Genomic DNA, 22,322 nt, shown 5'->3' on the forward strand with positions numbered 1-22,322 from the left:
AATAACAACTTTTACAAAAAAGAAAAAAGTAATAAAACATTACAATAGTTACTTGATTACTGTGTGGTAAATAGGGTGTAAATTTGAAAGGTTGAAATTGGCTTCATTTGATACTTTTCTTAAATTTTTGACAAAAGAAGTTTTTTTCTTTGCACACTTGAAAGTGCAAACCTGTTGATGATTTCTTCATTTGAGATCTGTTTTAGAATTTCTTTCTCGCAAGAAAGAATGAGCAAGCTTGAAAGCCAACTATCCCCCATGGTGCTTCTTAGACGATTCTTAACTATCTTCAACCGACTCATAGTTCTCTCAGCAGAACAACTTGTGACTGGCAGAGACAACAGTATCCTATAAAGTATACTGAGATGAGGGAATCCTGATAGATTCAATAGGCACCTGTATGGTCTAATAAATCCTCTTTTCACCCAGTCGTCAACATTTTTCTTTTTCTTGAACTTGTCAGTCACTGTAACGTCCTCCTGTTCTTCATCTTCATCATGGTCAGAACTTAAACTATCCTCGGGGTTAGCAGTACTGGTTCTCTCTGATTTCTTCTTCTCAGACATGACATCAGAAATATCTATGTCCAAGTGAGTAGCTTTGTAAACATCAATGAAGATGTCTAGTTCATCTACAATTAATTCCTTGTCTAGATTGTAGTATTCACAAAGATTCTCAATTGAAGATGGATTACATTTTAGGCCTTTTTTCTTATCATCTACCATCTTCAAAATTCCATCATGAGAAAAATATCCCATCTGCGACACCATAGCCAGAGAACTTTCTGGAAATCTGTCATTTAGCTGGTTGTAGAGAGTCTAGAACGTTGAAATAAATATCAACCTTTACTTTCTTAATAGGGTCTTCTATGCATTCCTCAATTGCCAACTCGTCCATGAATCTTTTCCTTTTTCTGATTCGTTGTCTGGTGGGTAAAGAAATGTTGTGTTCTTCAGCAAAGGAAGTAATGCCACTTTCAATCTTTTCCCACGCCGAATCTTGGCGCATGAACGCCAGTTTTTCCTGTGTTTCTTTAATAACTTTTGGGACTATACTGTAATCAATGGTAGGTGACTGAAAACAAATTGTTATGGGAGACAATATTTTGAACAAAGAAGATGCTATGTATATTGTGCTTATATTTTCAAAATCTGTCATTTGCTTTAGGAGGCCTATTGCTTTGGCTTTGGTGTTGTTGTCAGAATTCTTGTCAGTCGACAAATCTTGCAATGTATCTCTTATTGTTTCAAAACAACTCACAATGGTTTGAAGGGCGTCAGTTTTACTCGACCAACGAGTAGTCTGTACTCTTTTTTAAGCGTCTCTTGCTTCTTTTTTCCCCCTTTTCTAGATTTTCGAGCAAAAGGTGGTGTCTCCTGTGGCCTGACATGAAAATATACAAATCTTCCAAGAATGAAAACAAATTCCTCATTTGACAGCATATATCAAGGGACTGCTCTACAACAAGGGCGAACCTGTGAGAGCAGCACCATACATAAAAAGCTTTAGGGTTTTCTTTTGTGACTAGTGATTTGAGACCTTTGAACTGCCCTCTCATGTTCCCTGCACCGTCCATACTCTGGCCCACTATACCTTTGGGATCAAGGTTTAGGGCTGTTAAGCATTTCTTTAGCTCTCTAAACAACATTTCCCCGGATGTATCCCCACTTGTAAAAACCTTGACCAAGCTCTCTTTTTGTTTTACGTTTGATATTGTAGTTTGTTGTGTATCATCCATGTGCTCAATGTAGCGAACTATGATAGTGGTACATTCTTTTTTACTCACATCCTGGGTAGAGTCTAGTATAATTGAATAAATGTTGGTTAAATTCACACTTGTTACAATTTTATTAACTACCACGTCACTCATTGTATTGATAAGATCAAAAATATTCCTGTAACTCAAGAAATTAGATCCCAGTCTTACATTCTCAGCCCTTGCTCTATCAATTTTTTCAAGGTAAACTCTCGCATCTGGGCTATATTTTCCTATAAGTCTAAATAACCCTAACAGCTTTCCTTCTAAAACATCGTTTTTGCGAAAGGCAATCATTTCCTCACTCAAGTAACTACAACAATCAATGACAACTGACAGGACTTCTCGGTTTTGGTCAACTGCTCTGTTACATTGTTGAGCAAGGCTCGAATCTATTCTCTTTTGTGAGATCCATTGAATTCTGGCAACCTCTGCAGATATATGATTTTTGGAAGTCTCGTGGAGTAAAAAATCTCTTTCTCCTCTATGCTCTGTCCACCCTCTGTAGCCGGTTGTTCCCCATACATACCGTTCAGTTGGAAGTGCAAATAGTGTGCAAGGCAAACAAAATACAGCGTCCTATTTTTACTGTACACTAGCCACTTCCCAGGTTTCACACTGTTATTGGGCAATATACAATTTTTCCACAGAGGATTAAATTTTCTTCCACCCGTTGAAGGAAATTCTATTGATGATAAGTCTTGATTTTCCAAATTTAGAGCCACATTTATGTCTTCAGGAGAGAGCTTGAGGTTAGCATATGAAGCTGGATCACTGTGATCTTCATTAGATGAAATATCAGAGTCTGGTTCATCTACATCACTTGTTCCAAAATTGTCAGGTTCCTGTTCTTCCAGTTCTTGGTTTGATCTACAAATATATACAAAATTTGTTTAGTCTGTGAGAAGTTATTAAGCCCTAAGCTAATAGGTTTTAAAATTCTCAAAAAATGGTAGGCCTATTGCCTATAACTTCCAACATATGCCTGAAGAAAATTAACCCTTCTATGCACGCCAATTCTATGCTCTACCCGTCGATAGATAAACAACCAAGAAGCTTCTGAACTCTAACGGGACTTTGGCGAACTACAACAATATTCAGACAGTGAAGAACGTCAAGAATGTTGTACACGGTTATATTTGTATTCAGTATTTGGGTCAAACTATTTGGGTACATAACTATTAGGCCTATGTTATAACCTAACCTAACTCCACAGAGTGCTGAACAGTACCAAAATACCTATAACAGTGAATACGGCAGAACCAAATCAGACTTTGGTTTGACTCCTCAGAATACAAGCTTGGGTAAGTTAGGCTATACCATACATTTTACAAGATATTATGTTTTTAGGTAGGTTGGATACATAAAGGCTTAGTATTCGTGTTAATCGTGTTTGCCTCTATAAAACAATATAACAGCCTGCGCCCTGCGCCTAGGCCTAGACATATTAAAATTTTGACTAAGTAAAAACCGTTTTTGCCCCTTAGGTTTACATTAGTTAGTTATTACAAAGTTAGGCCTACCTTTGTGTTTCTAGTTCAGAGTCTGTGACTTCTAGTAGTGGTAGAGTAATTGCATCAGTCTCGATCTCGCTGGTAGATTTATCTTGGAAACTTTCTGATGTTGGCTCAAAAACATCTTCATCTTGGTCTTGGGTAGGCCTACTCGTCAAAGTATGAGGGATGTCATCCAGGGATGTAGATTGGCTTGGGCTTGGGTCTGGAACGTATTTTTGCCATGGGCCGTTGTCGACTTTTGATTTTTAAATTGTTCTTAAACTTGTAACTATGTTTCTTCTTACAGTGATCCAACCATTTGTCTTTGCGATGGATCGTGTTGCACATCACTTCTAGGCATTTAAATTTGTACAACGTTTTTGCTCTCTTAGGCATCTTTAGTTTTAGTTATGAACAAATCACAAATCTACAACATAACATAAGACATACCATACGCATAACAAATACACGCACATTCAACCTTCATTAACGTCCGTATCCGAGCTTCTTCAAACGAGACAGTTTTGTTCTGTTGCAATAGGTACTCAAACTCAAAACTCACGACTCACATTCACATCAGTACATCACTAACGGCTGTGATGTGACTGTGACAGACAGCAGACGGCAGACAAGACAGTGTTGCCAGTTGAGCCACTGCCAACCTAATCGCCCTAAACAAATAAAATATTTCTCTTAAGGATTTACACGGAGATCCTGGAGTTAGTTTAAATGGCGGAATAATATTTAGCTATGGCAATTTCGATCTTGAATCTTGATGATACGGTTAAATGATTAATCAGTACTTTTAACTTAACTGTTGAGTATAATTCTCATTTCTCTGGTTATCGTCATGGTTTAAAATGTTAACATAAAAAAAATCATGCCCCCCAAAAAATTTTGATGGTGCAAATTGCGCCATGCCCCCCCCTTCTGGGCACCCCTGCTTCTACTATGAAATGGCATAAATTCAAGACAGATCTAATGTTACTGAAGTCAGTTTGACCCTCCTTGTCCCAACATATATTACATAACACTAAAACTTGGATGGTTATTTAAACACCCCCAAACCAAGATGTATTGTATTTGTAAGCTTGCCTAAAAACTCATTTATTCACGCATTTCATATCTCTGAATGTACAATATAGTACAGAATAATAGTGAAGAAAATGTCTAATTTTGTAGGAATGAACCTTTTGAAATGCGTTAGTAATGGTTTACTTTAACTAAAACTGCATTACATTTTCAGAATTGATGCTGCTGATTGTGTAAAGCCTATAAATGATTGGATTGTTGGAGGATTTCTAAACCCAGCAAATATGAAGAAGTGGTTGGAAGGAGTAATTACAAAAACATTAAATAAAATCTCGAATACACTTGATGATTGTCAGGTAATTTTATTTAGTACATGACTTGTCATAGTTATATGTGGCAGATAACTTCATCCAATGTTATATGTGTATATTATATGTTATGTTTAATCAGTAGGTAGTATTATCAATAATCAGAGTTTTCAATTGGATAATTTTTCGAATGTTTAGAAACTTTTTAGTCACACTTCTTTTCAAGACCTCTCCTGTTGATTAGAATTTTTCTGTCGTTATATGAGGAATTTTTAGGAATTTAAAGTAGTGATTGGAAGCATTTTGAAATCAGTCCCTCAGAAATGTAACTGAAGATAGGAATATGAATATTTTACTGTTCATATATATGAAAAGTAACTGAGAAAAATGCCAAATTTTAATGTATCAAACGTGACGAATGCCATGTTTTAATGTATAAAACGTTTAAATATGTGTCATTTCTTAGAGTTATAATTCATATACATATAGTAAAACATTTTTGTCCTCATCATTTTTCCTTGAGCCTAGTTATAAAATTTACCAAAGTTCCTATAAAAAATTCCTAGTGAAAAAATCTGCTCTTTCCATCTTTAAGAAAGTTACCTTAAAGGGTTATGACTTACAAATAACTAAATTTAACTTATAAGCAAAAGCTGGTTGCCCTTTTTTTACTTTGATAGACAGGTTTGGTTTGCTCTGATATAAGTAACTTGATAATCTAATAACAATAAATAAATATTAGATATTAAAGACTTGGTATGTTTTTTTCAGCTTAAGCTTGTTAAATCTGGCCCAGCTATGACACTGAAAGTAACATTTTACTCTCCGCCAAGAAAAGAAATCAGCATTGATCTTGTACCAGTGATTGAGTTTCCAGGTACAATGTGGCCTCCGATACCAGAGAAACCTAAGAAGCTTCTGAATAAAGGGCATGGAGTAAGTAACTTATTTTTAATCAACTTAGTTGTACCTATTTATATATTCTTTTTTGTAACGATTCTTCTGAAACTACCTAACCAATTCCAATGAGCTATTTTTTCAATTGAAGAGGGCTATCTCCTGTGGTCTCGTGTAGTTTTATAGGGATTGGACTAATATATGAGCAGGAAATATAATCAGAAATTGAATAGCCATAAAAAATTACAGAGTTGTTGTTTTCTGAAAACTAATACAGTTATTTCATTAATGGTAGAAAACACATTCGGTTTGTCTTTGGAATAATGTTTTTTTTGGAGGTAGGGTGCAAAGATGGAAATTGTTTAAATTATCACAGTTTCTGTGGCAAAATTCTTTATAAATTTCTAGATGGAGGCTTATCGCCTATAACATTGAGAGACTAGATGCAATAAGTTGCCAAGATATACTTTTGTTTCAATAACCATCACATACTTTACGGTGTTACAGAAAATTTTATCAATATTCACACCCAGAGCAATATTCAGACTTGCGGTCTTAAGTGGTTTCCCTGTCGAAGGCCTCCCCAGTGGCCCATAATCTTTATGTTAATGTAGATAGCGACTACCCGAGCTAAGTGTGTCTTTACTTCCACTTACTTGTGACATTCATTTTACTTCCTTTCAAAATAGTATTCCATTCTTATTCCGACCTTGGCTATCCTCTTCTATTTCCAACAGTGAAAACTTGCAGGAGTTATTTCACTATCTGTTTCCTATTCGTCTTGTTTGATCGTTTTATTTCATGGATCGTTGGGAGTGCTTAAGCCGACGCTGATAGTCCTATCTGGCATTGGTTAGAGCTGATGTGGACATGCTCTGCTGAGACGTAAGCTCTGTACTGGTTCAGAAGCCAGCTATTTCGGTTCCTGGTCAAGAAGTGATCAGTAGACAAAGGTGTCAGAGCCACTGTTGCCACATGCAAGGTAAGTTGTAAGCAAATTCCCGGCTTGGTAAATAAATAAACCAGGCCTCATGGAACATGGTGTTGGGGAGGCACAATTGTCCTGTTCCCGGTCAATTGGCCCCGCACTACTCGACATGATGCGCTGGTTAAAAGTTTTTGTGCCAACTCCAAACACACCCTCAGAGCACACAAGAGTAGTAAATAGAAATATATTTTTTTTTTTTTTTTTTTTTTTCCTTTGGGATATTGGGGTGGATTCCTAGATCCTCACACGTCAACCTGAGCTTATTGTGTGCCCCTTTGATGTTAGAGGGGTAAGCCTATCTTCGTGCCCTTAATTAGGCTAAGAAGCTTTTCCCCGATACTAGCATCTGGTTCGTCGCCTGGTTGTTTATCACCGAAAAGAGCCCTTCTCCTTGCTCCCAGTCTCTCACAGTCCAGTATTATGTGTTTTGCAGTCTCTTCAGACTTATTGCAGAGTCTACACTCCGAGTCCTCATTTCGTAAACCTAGAGTGTTTAGGTGTTTCCTGAAGTGGCCGTGTCCAGTGATCAAGGCAATCACTTGCTTAACCCGATCCCTCCCCAGCCCCATCAGCCATCTGGTGAATCCGGAGCTAGAATCGGCAAGCAGTCTTTTGCCGAGTGCTTGTCGTTGGTGACTCTGCCACCGCAAGCGGTGTGTCTTCCTGGACCATTTGTTTATACTTTGATAAGCGGCTGACTTGCTTATACCACAACTCGGTTCTGGACCGGTGTATGGCATGCTTGCTCCGCTTTTGGCAAGCCTTTCGGCGCATTCGTTGCCACCTATGCCTGTGTGGCCCGGTACCCAACCAAGACGCACACAGTTGCGTGATCCAAGCTTGCAGAGAGTGTTAAAGCACTCCCACACAAGCTTGGATGAAATGCTGTTGGAGTCAAGAGCTTTAAGAGCTGCCTGACTGTCTGACATTATACAGATGTTCATTTCCTGGTACCTTCTGGTGAGGCCTAGGTTGGCACAGGCTAGGATACCATAGATTTCGGCTTGAAATATGGAGCAGTTCCGACCCAAACTGCCGCTAAGGGCAGTTCTAGGGGATTGACTAAACACTCCATATCCAGTTCTACCCTTAATAAGCGAGCCATCCGTGTACCAGACAAAGCTCTTTCTTATTGTTGGGATGTTATCTTGCGATTTCCACTCATCTCTGGAGTAGAAGTCAACAGAGAATGGCTTATTGAATACGAACTCCGTTCTCATTGTGTCGGAGACCATTTCGAGAATAGCGCTTGGGTTTACAGCTTCAGTGATGGCGCCATGGCTCGCGTTAGACGCGCCATTCCTCCACAAGCCAGCAACCATCAGCCGATAAGCTGACTTACGCGCTTCAGCTTTTATATGAACATCAAGAGGTAGAAGTCCTAAAGCCACCTCGAGGGTCGCTGAGGGACTGCTCCTGAATGCTCCGGTTACAAAGATTGTGCCAAGCCTTTGTAAGCTTTCAAGCTTGGCTTTGGCAGTTACCTGATTCACCTTTGTCCACCAGACTAATGAACCATAAGTGATTTGAGGCCTTACAACTGCTTTGTAAAGCCATAGTGCTATATGGGGTTTTACGCCCCATGAGATTCCTGCAAGTCTCCTGGACGTCATGAGCGCCCACTTTGCTTTGTGCAGGATATTATTAAGATGATCATTCCACGTAAGCTTATGGTCTAGAGTCAGTCCTAAATATTTGACTGTCTTTGACCACTCCAGCTGAGTGGATGCGAGTTTCAGCCTAGAAAGAGACTCTAGGTTCTTTTTTCTAGTGAATGGTACAACTACTGTCTTAGAGGGATTTACTTTCAGTCCCTCTCCCTGACACCAGTTGTGTACATGTTGAAGGTTGGTATTCATGATATCAACAACAACATTTGTGTATTTTCCCTGTACCATAAGGACTATGTCGTCTGCATATCCTTGGACATAGATTCCGTTGTTAGTAAGGTCCTCAAGTAGACCATCTACTACTAGATTCCACAGTAGAGGTGACAGGATGCCTCCTTGAGGACATCCCCTTGTGGGTGCGATCACAAGCGATACTTCATTGAGATCGGCCCTGATCCGTCTGGAGCACAGCATGGCCCTAAGCCACCGGCACAGAGCTGGCTCGAGGCCACGTCGCTGTGCTCCACTTACCATTGCAGTGAATTTGGCATTGTCGAAAGCTCCTTCAATGTCTATGAAGGTGCACAATGCCAATTCCTTGGCGGACAGGCTATCCTCAATCCTACTGACTAATTGGTGCAGTGCTGATTCACAGGATTTGCCTTGCTGGTATGCATGTTGGTTGCGATGAAGGGGAGTGTCTGAGAGAACTCCCTTTCTCAGGTGCCTCTCCACCAGTCTTTCTAATGTTTTCAGTAGAAACGAAGATAAACTGATGGGACGAAAAGATTTAGGGACAGAGTAGTCCGCTCTCCCTTTTTTAGGGATGAAGACCACCCTGTTGAGACGCCAGACTTGTGGTATGTACCCATAGGCTAGGCTCGCCCTGAATAGTTCACATAGAAGGGTAAGGAGATTCTCCGGCCCTTGTTGAAGCAGGGCCGGAAAGATTCCATCCCCTCCTGCAGATTTGAAAGGGGCAAATTTAGAAATTGCCCATTTGGCTTTAGAGAGAGTGACAATCCTTCTGGCAATGGCCCAGCTACCACGACAAGCTCTTGGCCGTGAGCCTGCCTCGTGATTACCAGACGTTCCAGTGTCGTCATTCTCAAAGATACAATCAGGGAAGTGAGCCTCAAGGAGAAGTTTGAGGCTATCACTAGACCCGGAAGTGTGTTGACCTCCCTGGGACCTTAAAGATCCCAAGTGACCGGTTGGACTTGAGGCTAGCAAGCGCTGCAGTCTAGCTGCCGCGCTTAACTCATTTACCTTCTGTGTAAACTGCCTCCAGGAACTTTGTTTTGCTTTTTTAATTGCTAGGCTGTATTCTGTTAGAGCTCTATGATAGGACTCCCAGATACGGCTCCTTTTGCATTGATTGTACAGCTTCCTGACATTAGCCCTTTTGCGAGCGAGGTCTGCAGTCCACCACTTACTATTGGTTCGACTCTTCCCCCGTCGCAATGGGCAATTGTCATGGAAGCTATTGATTATAGCATTCTGCAGGTCAGAAGCTATCTGATCTATGTCTGTGAAGCATCGCACCCTTCCGCCTACCGATCCCAACTGTGACTGAAGGTCAGACTTATATCCCAACCAGTCAGTCCTCCTGGGATTACGATAGAGGACCTCTGCAGCCTCATCTTGCAAGTTAAAGAGGATATACCTGTGATCCGATAATGAGGCCTCTTCGCTTACGTGCCACTTATCAACCATTCCAAGTATTCCTTGTGTGCAGATTGTTATATCAATAACTTCTTGTCTAATTCGTGTTGCGAACGTAGGGCGGTTACCTTTATTACATATAAATAGGTCCCTACTTAGAAGAAATTGTAAAAGTGCCTCACCTCTAGGGTTAGTGTTGGTGCTGCCCCATCCAGCAGAGTGATGGGCGTTGGCGTCACAACCTAGAAGAAGTTGTTGACGTCTGGCTTGTGCTTCTTCCACCAGGAGCTCTAGGTCTCTTGATGGAGGGAGTTCCCTGGCATCATATGGCAAGTATACGGAGCCTACAATTGTGCTCTGCACTATACCTCCATTCTTCCAGGTCAGTGTGCCCACAGTGAGATCTCTGGAGCAGAATTCGTTGAGGGTTAGAAAATCCAAGCCTCTCCTCAACAGGATGCAGGTTCTGACATTCCTTAGAGAGGTACAGTAAATTAACTTACCTTTGGTTTCATTTAGGCCCGCCACTCTCCCTTGGTGAAGCCATGGTTCTTGAATCAGTGCCAGATCAAATCCCTCCTGGAGGAAGAACTGGCAGAAGGCTGCCGAGGCAGCCCTACTGTGCTGGAGGTTGATTTGTAGAACTCGTGGCATTGTCCTTGACTGTCGAGGAGACAATTGAGACCTGCCAGAGTCCTAAGTTGGCTCTACAGTTGGAAGCCTTCACAGCCTTGTAGCAGACCTCGTCCAGGAAGCAGACGAATCCGTAACCTTTCGGGTCTGGCTTGGATGGAAGGATTTTCCACTCGTTTACATTCAGGTTGGGGTTCTGCTTATTGAACATCTCAAGTACCATTTCAGGTGTCTTCTTCAGAAGCTTCGGGTGAGCTCTGAAAAACACCCTGGTGGACCTCAAGATGTCCTTACGCAGACCCACTCTCAGAGAGATATCATCTCCCAGAGGTTTTATTCTTTGGATAACTTCTTCCAGCCAACGTTTGGTGTGTTCGTTGATGCAGGAAGCAATTAAAACACCTTTCTCTAGGTAGGTGCCCGCAAACGATGGAACGGAACCATCCTCCAGGGGTTGGATTTCTTCCATAATTGCGTCCTCGATGGCTTCTCCTTGCTCTGCACTAAGCTTCGCTTCCGGGTAGCCTTCGAGGGCTATGGCCATTTTAATCGCTGCGACCTCTCTGTAGGTAGCCTTGGGTGTGCTACCAGAGGCCTCGGGCTTTTGGGTTTCCCTCCTAGCCTTCTTTGCGGGTCCCTCAGCGGAGGGCGGGGTGACCAAGGTGCCTCTGGGGCGTTTGGCCGACCCCACCCCCGCCTTGGTACCCGCAGTTGGGCCCGGAGTTGAGACCTCCTGCCGTTCGGGATTCTTTTTCTTCTTCTTTTTCCCCCCTCCTCCACTTGGAAGGGTCAAAAGCTTCACCCTTTTCAAGAAGTTTAGCCTTTAGTGCTTCTCTTCTTTGAGCAGTGGTGAGATTGGGCCTCTTCATTCTGAGGTTGCCGAGTTGCTCTGTGGCATCATCCAGCGTACCTGTAGACATGGGAGTGCTTGGGCTGTTGAGGAGCTGATCTTCTATATCTTGAAGGGATTTTACTTCCTCAGCGCTTGTACTGCCTTCCTCAGATAAAGCCTTGCCATGTATGGGAGCTTCAGTGTGCAATGGAACCTCCTGTGTTCCTAAGGCACTTTGTTGAGGAGAAGGTAGGGATGTTGGCATAACAACCTCTTGAGTTGTGTTGCCAGGTGGTGGTATGTGCGAGGTAGCTTCAGGAGCTACCTCAGCAGGAAGAGGTAGGTTAGAAACAGCTTCAGGAGCTGTTTCAAGGGTTGGTTTGTTTTGTTTTTTGTGTTTGTTTCTTTCCATGTTGTTCCCACGAGAAGCTAGGGAATGGAAGGTCCGCCCAGACAGAGCCCCGCATGCCTGGGTAAGCTGCTTTTAAACTGGAGGGTCGCCGGTGTCCAGAGTCCGCATAGTATAGACTGGTTTGCCACCAGCCATTCAGCCCTGGCCTACGCTGTTCCACCGTGGCTTGGCCCCTAGTGGGAGAAATGAAAGGGAAACTAGATCGAAGAGTTGAGGAACTTTACCTCAGATAGAAGAGAGTGAAGAAGAGAGATAGGCTGACACATAGAGAAGTGTGCCAGCCATAGGCCTCCAGAACAAGAAGAGAAGGGATCTGGAGCATTAGCTAGGGTACCTCGGGGTCGCCACTACCCGTACGGCCTTGAAAGTAAGACCGCCCCTGAGGGAAATAGAAATATAAGTGATACTGATAGAAAATACTGGCATTCTTTGGACTTAGATGAAGACAAGAAACTAAAATAATGAAGATATCGTATTGAAAAAAATTCCTGTGCTCACATTTCTGGTCATAAGACACGAGAAAGAGAACAAAACATTCATATCCTTACCCAAAGGTAACGTGAGCCCTTTCATGATACAAAGCTCAGACTGCAGCAGTTAGACAGTCAGTATCAATTGAAAATCATGAACAGAACAAGAATCATTGTCTAAGCAGTGATTGACAGACAGGCAGGCATTTAATATAATGATGACAACTTTTTTTCGAGCAAGTTCCTGTAGTCATTGAACCACATAGGATGTTGAATTCTTCCAAGGAAATAGTATTTAGTTGCATCTTGCTTCACATACCCTTACACGAGATAAAGAGAGAATTGTGTAATGCTAATGTAACAGATTTGGTGAGGATCAAGAAGACCGATGGAGGAGTCCAAACGTCAACTCTTGGACTCATTCTGACGTTCTCGGTCCCCCATCCACCATCTAACATTAGAGCAGCTTACCTCTCACTATCAGTCAGGATGTACAGGAACCCTCAGAGACACTTCAAGCGTCAGAGGTTTGGCCACTCTAACAAAATTTCACTAATCAGGAGGTATGTAGCCATTGTGACCAAGATGGGCACAATGGCAAGGACTACTCAAGCAACAAATAGCATTGTATGAAATGCAACTTGGGGAAATGTCCATCTAGCTCTAGGAGCTGTAAAGCAGGGCTCTAATCAGCCTGTACACTTAAGCAAACTGCTCAGTGTTCTTCCTGCTCCATAGTTGAACATACCGTGAATGCACTCACGAAATGTCACAGCATTAGTTAGGCAGCTGAGTTCTTCATCCAATTCTATATATTCCTATATATATAAAAATGAATGTTTGTATGTTTGTCCTTTATGGAATCGTGAACTATTGGACCGATCATGATGAAAATTTGTACGTATATGTATTTTTCCACGGAGAAGGTTTATAAGCTATGCCCATCCCTTTCCCGATTCAGGATTCCGCCCCACTGGTTACAGAAATACCCATAAGAAATGCATTGCAGCAAACATATGTTAACGTCTTTTCAAATTTTTAATCAGCTGTTCTTTGTAAACATATATTACACTTATAGTTTTAAAGCATAGAGTAAGCTTAAGAGAAACGACAAATTTTGTTTAAACTGTTTTTGCAATCACTGTTAAACATAGACTTTACTATCCAGATAATACAATTCAAATTTGACGTAAAAATTCACCTTTAACTGCAATATTTATTTAATATAAACCATGCTCATGCTTGATCAGAAGAGTAATGCAGATATCATAATTACTATCTTACGTTGGCTACAAATATAAAGAATGTTATAAAATCAACCTTAGTTGTTTTTTTTGACAGAAGTATGGTTCTCAAAACTCCGTCTGTACATATTCTCTCGATCGAGACAACAAAGCAAGCTCAATCGTGGCATCGGAGATATAACTAATTTAATCTAAAATTTATTATAGTAAAAAAAAAAATTTACTAAGTAATATAAGGACTTCGGTTCTTAAGATTTGCGTGCGAAGCCGTGGGTAACAGCTAGATAGAGGCAGGAATATGGTACATACCTTCATAATACGCCCAAGAGGCTCACGATGGAACGACTATCAATTATCTCAGCAATGTTTAGAATGTGATAGAAAAAGAATAAGTGAATATAGTGTACTGTTTTCAACGGGAAATTGCGTGCGAAGCCGCGGGCAACTTTTGCAAAAAATTATTGAAATGCGCAGCAAAGCGCGCCGGGCCCGCTAGTTCTATATATTCCTACTGTTAAGTTTCTCTAGTACTTAATAAATAACTAAGTCAATAACTGTAAATTGTGTAAAAAAATATCAAATTTCTCTTTATCTCATAAAACAAGTTTTTCTTTCATCAATAGTGCAAATTACAAATTATTCTTTATTTCACAAAATATTTGAAAAAATAACATAAAGGACACTCCATCAAAGGCACCTCAGGATTACCCAGTGCCTCCACCAGAAATTGTTATGCACTTGCACTCAAAATCGAAGTGCCAAAATCGGTTTAACGTGTTAAAAGTGTTAGGTGTAATCGGTTGGGATGCGTACAAGACTTGCTTGCTCCGTTTCTACAAGGCATACGTCCAGCCATGTCTTGACTACGGCTCAGGTATACTCTTCAGTGAGACCTGATGTTCTTAAGATGTTGGTTTCTATTCATAACTCTGCTCTTTGGTTTGCAACTGTTTGCTCTAGTTCTGCATTAAATCTTCATTCAGAGAATGATGAACCTTCTGTCACTGAAAGAGAAGTCTATCCTATGGTGAATTATTTGTACAGCCTGAAAGCAAAACCTGACAACCTGGTGTACAAGGTCGTTTTTGGCAATTATTTGGAAGAGAGATACCGTTTTGAGACCCACAGCCTCAACCCTGTTAAATAGGAGTTCTAAATCATTCTGTTGCACAGTAAGATAAATATGATGTCCCTCCATGGGATGTCTCTCCGTATGAACATTCACAAAAAGATACTAATAAGACGATGTTAGTCATGTCCTTTAAATAAAACTCAAGTTCAAATCTTGAGTTCACTAGCTCCTTGCGATGTTATGTAAACACACGGCTCCAAAGCACAAGCTGCCACTGGTTGTGCATTCATGACAGCAAATAGAGAATATAGATTCGGGTTTCCTCAAGTGTGTTTCGTGTACACGGTTGAACTAACAGTCATACTAAAAGCTCTTAATATATTTTGCTCTAGAGAGACTGGCGATCTAAGCCCACTCCCTGATCAGATCAATCGCAATCAAAGACGATATTTTCAAAACATGTTCTTGTTCACGACGTCTAAAGCACAATACATAATCTGGCGACATAGGTAATTATAGTTGCCTTTGTCTGGGTTCCAAATCATAATGGGATACTCGGAAATGAGATAGCTGACAAAACAACGAAAGAAGTCCTATATCTACCTGTCTGCACTGAAAATATTGTATCATGCAACATAAAAATTGATTTTGATCAATTGCTTCCTTTATTGTTGCTAAAGAATTTTTCATTTATGTTTGTTATTTATCCATGTAAAAACACCTCATCTGGAACAGATAAAATCAAGAACTTTATTGTCATTAAACAATAGACAAAGTCAAAAACCGGGTTATAAGGGTACATGAATATAAGTTAAATATTTTTAAAGTAAAAAATGACTGTGAACTCTAAAATTTAAAATGTAATGGATTCTCGTGAAATCAGTTTAATTTAACTACATACATATACACACATATATTATTAAGAATACATGTAAAACAATATAATTAAAATCTTAATGTAGACCTACTAATATCAGAGACCAGACACTTAGTGACAGAATAAAATGCATTTACTTTCAACCAATTTGAAAGAATGAGTTTTAATCTCTTGAGGTTTACATATCAGGCCACTTTTTGTAGCTTATTAAAAAGTGTTATTTTCATAAACAGATGGCTTTTTTGGACTTTTCTAGCTCATATAGCTTCTTCTGATATATGTGTGAATTTCATTTCTAATTTGTAAGTTATTTAAGTTTTCCTTAACACTAACTAAGGTAAATTATATGTACATAGTCATTATTTTAAATCCTTTAAAATGTGGAATACATGATTCTCCTATACAATCCAGACATAGGATATAAGTAAGATTAAAACATAGATCTAACACAGTTTTAAGCTAATTATGTAATGGATTAATGAAGAAATAATTATTAGCATACAAATGAAGTCTGTAGATGGCATGTGCCGTCTAACTTCACAGACATTAACCTTTCCATTTTTTTTTTTTCTTAAAGGAGAGGCGGATCCCTTTTTAAAACTAATTCAGCCCATCTTCATGGGGCTTTGAGAGGATCTTATCAAACAGAATGAAAGAAAGAGTTAATACATTACAAGGTCAATATTATTATCGTGCCTATTAACTTTGAATGAAAGTTTGGGATTGTGTATATATAGGTTCTTGATGAAAATATAGAACTTACGAAGAATAAGTTTTATATATGCACTTTAATATGCACTTTTAATAAGCAGTGCATATTCACACTGCACTGTTTTCAAGTTTATGGACATATTTGCCATAATTAAGGTCATGTTACTTACTACCTAACTGTCATGTTTATGTTAATATGTCATGTTTACTACCTGTTTACTGTGCAATTTGTTTTAGTTTTCTAAAAACACTTTATTTTAAAAAGATTTTGACTTGATCATGACTTAATATTATTGTGTTTATAACATGTTAGTAACACCTAAAGTATCTAATAAGCCAATAAATATTATGTAAATATTGTAACGCTTGTGAGCATCCCTAATAGTTTTGTTTGAATAAATGCATAAAGTTGTGCAACTTACTTTCGTAATAACACTTAATTAATTCAAACAATTCCTCACTCGTAAGTGGTGGGACCAATTAATTGTTTTCTTTGTAATTGGTGTTAGCAAGTGCAATTATCAAAGAGGAGGGTGGTTTATTATTACTGGTTAGTATGCACAAATTTAACTTCACAGGCAGAAATCCGATTCACAAATTCCACTTTTGGTATTTTTTACAAGTGGTCAAGTGCCCTTGGCAATCAAGTCTCGCCTACAACTGTTTTTAGCTTCTCAAGCGTTTTACAGCGTTGGCGAGATCTTTGCACATTGCTGGGAGACCGCAGAGTAGCAGGGAGGACTGGAGTGGCCATCCCAACCAATCAGTTCAAACTAGAGAGAAAAATTCAAAGTAATAACCATATGTTTGAATGGTAGGAAAGCTAAATTAATATCTTCAAATATCTGAATTTTGCGATACAATTTACTGTCAACTGCAACAAAGGAAATTATTATAATCAAATTAGGTATCATTGGGAACAATCATGTTATTTATCGGTCGTCACACGTAACTTTGATCAATCCATTATGTTCACAGCAACCTTGGTTTGCAGTGCCCAAGGAAGATACCGCATGGAGGATGTCATTCCATTTACAAGAAAGATATATCCTTCTGGACTTGAAATATTTGAAATACACATTGAGACTGTTGAAGGTTTGTAGTGCTATAATAATTAACCAATTCAATTTAGTGTAAAATTAGTACTGTTGAAAGTTCTTTGTATTGTATTGTATATTATATCGTATAGTATATTTTGTACACTGTTAGAGAAACTTATTTTCACTGAACCTACTAAAACCCTTCTAAAATCCATTAGTAAAAGTGAATGTTTTAAATTCTTATCATTGTGTGAGATATGCACCTACATCATGCAAACCATTAAGTTGAATTATCTGATATAACTGATTTTATCAGTAAACAGATAACAAAGTTGCTATACTTGATATCATCATTCTTACCTTGAACTCTTTTGCAGGCTATTGAAAACGTGTTGTCTAACTCTAATGTTTATACTGATTAGTTCAGTTACTAATCTCAACCTAAAACGCCTTTCTCAGCGGTGCAGTGCACTAGAGCAATTGCTTTGCATTAGCCTGCATAAGAGTTCAAGAGTTCGTTAATTAATGATGATGATAACAAGTATAGTAACTTTGATATCTGTCAACTGATAAATTCAGTTATATCAGATAATTCAACTTAAATGGTTTGTATGATGTAAGTGCATATCTCATACAATGATAAGAATTAAATACATTCACTTTTACTAATGAATTGTAAAAGGATTTTAGTAGATACAGTGAAAATAAGTTTGTCCCACAGTGTATTTTGTGTTTGTAAATGTAATATAATTAATGATAAATAGTTTTCCTAACTTATTTTGAAAGCCCTACACCGATTAAGGCACAGAGGCTCACAAGATACATAATTTTCAACGAATTATAGATATTTTCCCATTTGAAAGAAAGTAGATAGGTAAACAGTATAATATGCATTAGGAAATAATATTCTTCCAGTGTATATCATTTTATTTTGTGATCCGGTTTGTTTACCATAAATTTTTCTGTAAACCTTTATGGAGGATACGGAATATACAGTAACATTTATACCATATACTAAAAACTAGGTTTAAATTTCTCAGTTAAAACAAGAACTAAAAATGTCTTAAACCTTTAATTGTCAGACAATTTTCTTACTACAAGTTCCTATAATGTCAGGCCTTTCTCACCTTCAAACTGCCAGGCATTTCTTGTCTTGAAACTGCCAGGCGTTTCTTGTCTTGAAACTGCCAGGCGTTTCTTGTCTTGAAACTGCCAGGCGTTTCTTGTCTTGAAACTGCCAGGCGTTTCTCGTCTTGAAACTGCCAGGCGTTTCTCGTCTTGAAACTGCCAGGCCTTTCTCGTCTTGAAACCGCCAGGCCTTTCTCGTCTTGAAACCGCCAGGCGTTTCTTGTCTTGAAACTGCCAGGCGTTTCTTGTCTTGAAACTACCAGGCCTTTTTCGTCCTCAAACTGCCAGGTGTTTCTCATCTTCAAATTGCCAGGCCTTTCTCATCTTCAAACTGCAAAGCCTTTCTTGTCTTCAAATTGCCAGGCCAGTTTTACATAAAAAACATTTATGATCATAGACATAATTTCTTTTTTTTGATTCTGAAGAAAATTTGTGTTAGACATTGTATTAAAATATACTACATTATAACTTAAAAAGTAAGAAAAATACTTCTCCTTTGGGAATTTGTTGAGTATGACTTGGTGTATAATATTTGAAGGTCTAATTAAATATTGCTTCCAAGTTTGTTAAGTGATACACAATATATTTCTGAACCACTAAATAAATATGGAATCTGTATTTGTAGGTAAAATTGGTACAGACTAACTAATATATATTTAAAACCTTTATTAAATATTATCATATATGTGAAAGTTTGCACATTTTAAATTCTTGAGATAATTTATATTTGTTCTTCTTCTTGTTCTCTTATCTTTACTCTTCTCATCAGTCTCTTATCTTTGCTCTTTTCATAATTATCTGATCATAAGTTAAGGAATCTATCAGTGAATGATTAAACCTTCTTATCACAATGATTACTGATACAAAAATGTATTAAACTTTTCCTTTTAATTGCTTATACAAAGATTTTAAATTATCTGTGAAATAAGTGTATAACATAGTTTGCATTTGCAGAAAGTACGAGATGAATTGCAGATAACGAAAGTGGCCAGTTACTACATAAAAACTTTGTTTCTGTGGGAAGTGGAATATAACAGAGACTATCGGGCTGTATGGTCAGCTACTGGACGAGGTCGTCTTTTTATGCATGTATGTCATTCTTTTTACATTTGAAAATTTAAAGTAGTTACCCTTTCTTTTTTACCTTTAGCAAAGTCTGAGAAACCACAAAAGTTACTCAATTTTCATACTCAAGCAAAGATGTATTGCATTATTGTCTATGTAAGTCTGTAAATAAAAAGAAAGCATAATACAAGCTTTGTTGTTCAACTCTGGAATAATTCAATAACATTATGTAAGGACTGCATTCTACCCCTGTTTGATAAGCGTGAAGAAAAAAGTGTTTAAATTAAATAACCACTATAATGGAATATATTACTTTATAATTAAAATTGGATGATGATAGTGATTATAACATGTACTGGTTGAATAAAATCTAGATCCACACGATTATTTTTGTTTTCAACAACCCTTGAATACTTAGAGTTTATTCGAAAACTAACTGGAATGGTATCATATCCCGTTATATCATCATATATCTCACATATAACTCACAAATTATCATTCATGTAACACTCACTTATCCACCATAAAATTAGACGGGTAAAACAACCAACCTACTTTCTTTTTGTGGCTTTTGTTCTCCAAAATCAAACATCAGCTGAAAGGACACCAACATCAAGGTGTAGCAGAGATAAAAAGCATATACGCCAATCCACATATTTTTCTAATACACTGTGTATTACTTAATATACCCATCTTACAAAATCATTGTCTTGAGAGGTTTCTTTGGAGGATGTGCAAATGTGTCTGCACAACACCTCAGCATTTTTAATTAGCTGCAGACATTTCCCATTACCTTGTTCACATATTCCATGTACTTACCTTGTGTTCCAATTTCCATTTTCCAATGTCTGTGGACGTTTCCATCAGTATCCTCGTAGTAACACTTAAAAACTAATTTAACTTGATAAAAAGACAGCTGAACTTCAGGTCAAGTTGATCACAAGTGCTGGTGTATGTGTTTCCAAACAGCCGATGAAAATTGAAATGTTTATAATCCAACAAATGTAGTATGTCTGTTTTTAGACACTCAATTTTTATGAGCCACAATAACATTATTTTACCAAATACTGAAGCTTACTAGCCAGATTTATTGTAATAATGATTAATTTAGCACCAACGTTCAAACAGTCGCCAGTACATACTTCAAAAGTATTTCATAAATTTGCCTTTTATGGAGTCTGCACACAGGTATTATAGCCTATGCAGGCTCATTTCCCAAGGACAATGCTTTTCTTTATAGTGCTCTCTTTGTTTCAATTTAGTTTCTTTTATTTTAATGGCTTAATTAATGTATGGTTAAATTGTTTAAAATGTAATGGTTTTCAAAATTATAACATTAATTTTTTAAGATTGTAATATTGTATGTTTATTTTTTAAATATAAGTGAATTCTTCTTTCTTTTCTTCTTCTTCTTAACACATTTTAAAGTTTATATGATTTATTACTTGTATTTACAGTATGTTGATACATGTAGTTTTGTATTTATTGGGATTCTCCATGTATGTGTTTGCTTCCAATGTATGCTGTGATATCCTTATGCAGCAAACTTTCTCAGGATATTAATGCTGTATTTGGTTCTGTTTAGATGCTTGTACGCTTTAGAGAAGCTCTACGAGAAAGGAGAATTCCGTTTTTTTTGGGAAAGAGAAATGAATTTGATTGGTCACCTGAAAGAAGCTTATATCCAAAATAGTTGTGACAGACTTAACAATTTTATCAAGCAAATAGACAAACATGTTGATGATAAAAATGCGTATGAACTAGAAGTCTATATTTGTAAGTATACATTGTGTATTCAAACACTTATTATAAGTAACTTAAAAAATAGCAATTTTATTTTTTTTCATTTCATTTCATTTATTTATCTCATTTACATATATACAAATATAGTGCCAATAGAATACACGAGAAGGTACTCACATGGGCTAAAGCCTGTGTGTGAGAAGAACCGAGTCCATCTTCATTCGAGTTTGTAATCACAATAGTACTAATATACAATGTAAATTTTAGAACAAAATAAAAATTGTATAATATAAAGATAACTAAAAATAACTAATAGTAACATGTTCTGTTTGGATGCATATTAACTAAATTCAAGCAATGTAAAAAGTAATCATACTTTTCAATTATAATCTAAGTGTGGCAATGATGATTAATCACTTATGATAATGAAACTACATGACAAAGATGCAACAAACTGCAGATTTAGGTTCTAACATGTAAATGTTCTGAGATTGATGTGAAGAGCATAAGAACATTTGTCTCAGCTGATAATATGATAATATGACAAATTTACTTTCAAGTCACAGTGATTACTAACTTTTAATTTCATATTAACACACATTATTAATCCTTTAAGATGAACATTTCTCAAGCCTGCCTACTGCCTGCTGTGTGAGTTATAATACTCCCTAGTCAGACAAGTTACTATTTCACACATTTTAATCTGCAGAATTTTAAAAATATTTTAACAAATATGCATTGTCAAAATTGTTCACACAACTTAGCACATTTTTTCACAGTCAGATCTACACACTCCCATTTATATCACTCGTGGCAGGCTGTTTTATACTATTTATGCAGTAAAATAATAATTAGATTATATAAACATTTATAACTGGTTAAATAAGGTTTGCGATATTTAAAAACAACATTTTAGATTAAATATCTAGAAAAACAAAGTAAAATTGATTTTATCATTAGCAAGTTCAGTGTAATACGAGTAACAGTTTTTCTGTCCATATTGGATATGAACGCATTCGTTATTCTTGCAAAATACATTCCTAAAGATACAAATTTAACCAATCTTTATTTGTGTGCAGACTGAGTGGCCAGTTACTCGTTTCATGGCAATGATCTTACTTGCCTAGACTCGTACTGACTTGTCGTGTTAACAGTAACAGTTCCCCATAACTAACCTAGAGTTCTCCACGACTGTCAGTTCATTGTTCACCAACTTTACTTATTAAGCATCCAAATAATGCTCATAAAATTCCAATAATACAGTAAACGTTTTTATGAACACCAGACATTACTTTCTAGAATGTTTGGAATGTTAGAGATATGTCATCTCTTTGGATTCAGTG

The 22,322-nt window shown here is 37.7% G+C and overlaps 1 protein-coding gene across 9 annotated transcripts in view; it reads left to right on the top strand.

The window, feature by feature from the left end:
- LOC124364466 (cyclic GMP-AMP synthase-like) overlaps nt 1-22,322 on the top strand; it is a 139,724-nt gene that overhangs the window by 96,125 nt on the left and 21,277 nt on the right. For all 9 annotated transcript variants that reach the window (XM_046819977.1, XM_046819976.1, XM_046819979.1 and 6 more), the window contains exons 5-9: nt 4,499-4,640; nt 5,364-5,528; nt 16,982-17,098; nt 19,126-19,260; nt 20,822-21,012. In XM_046819977.1, coding sequence (XP_046675933.1) covers nt 4,499-4,640; nt 5,364-5,528; nt 16,982-17,098; nt 19,126-19,260; nt 20,822-20,929 — 667 coding nt within the window. In that variant the 3' untranslated portion in view covers nt 20,930-21,012. The remainder of the gene's footprint in view (nt 1-4,498; nt 4,641-5,363; nt 5,529-16,981; nt 17,099-19,125; nt 19,261-20,821; nt 21,013-22,322) is intronic.

Source organism: Homalodisca vitripennis, chromosome 6 (assembly GCF_021130785.1).
Source record: "Homalodisca vitripennis isolate AUS2020 chromosome 6, UT_GWSS_2.1, whole genome shotgun sequence".
Classification (NCBI taxonomy): Eukaryota; Metazoa; Arthropoda; class Insecta; order Hemiptera; family Cicadellidae; genus Homalodisca; species Homalodisca vitripennis.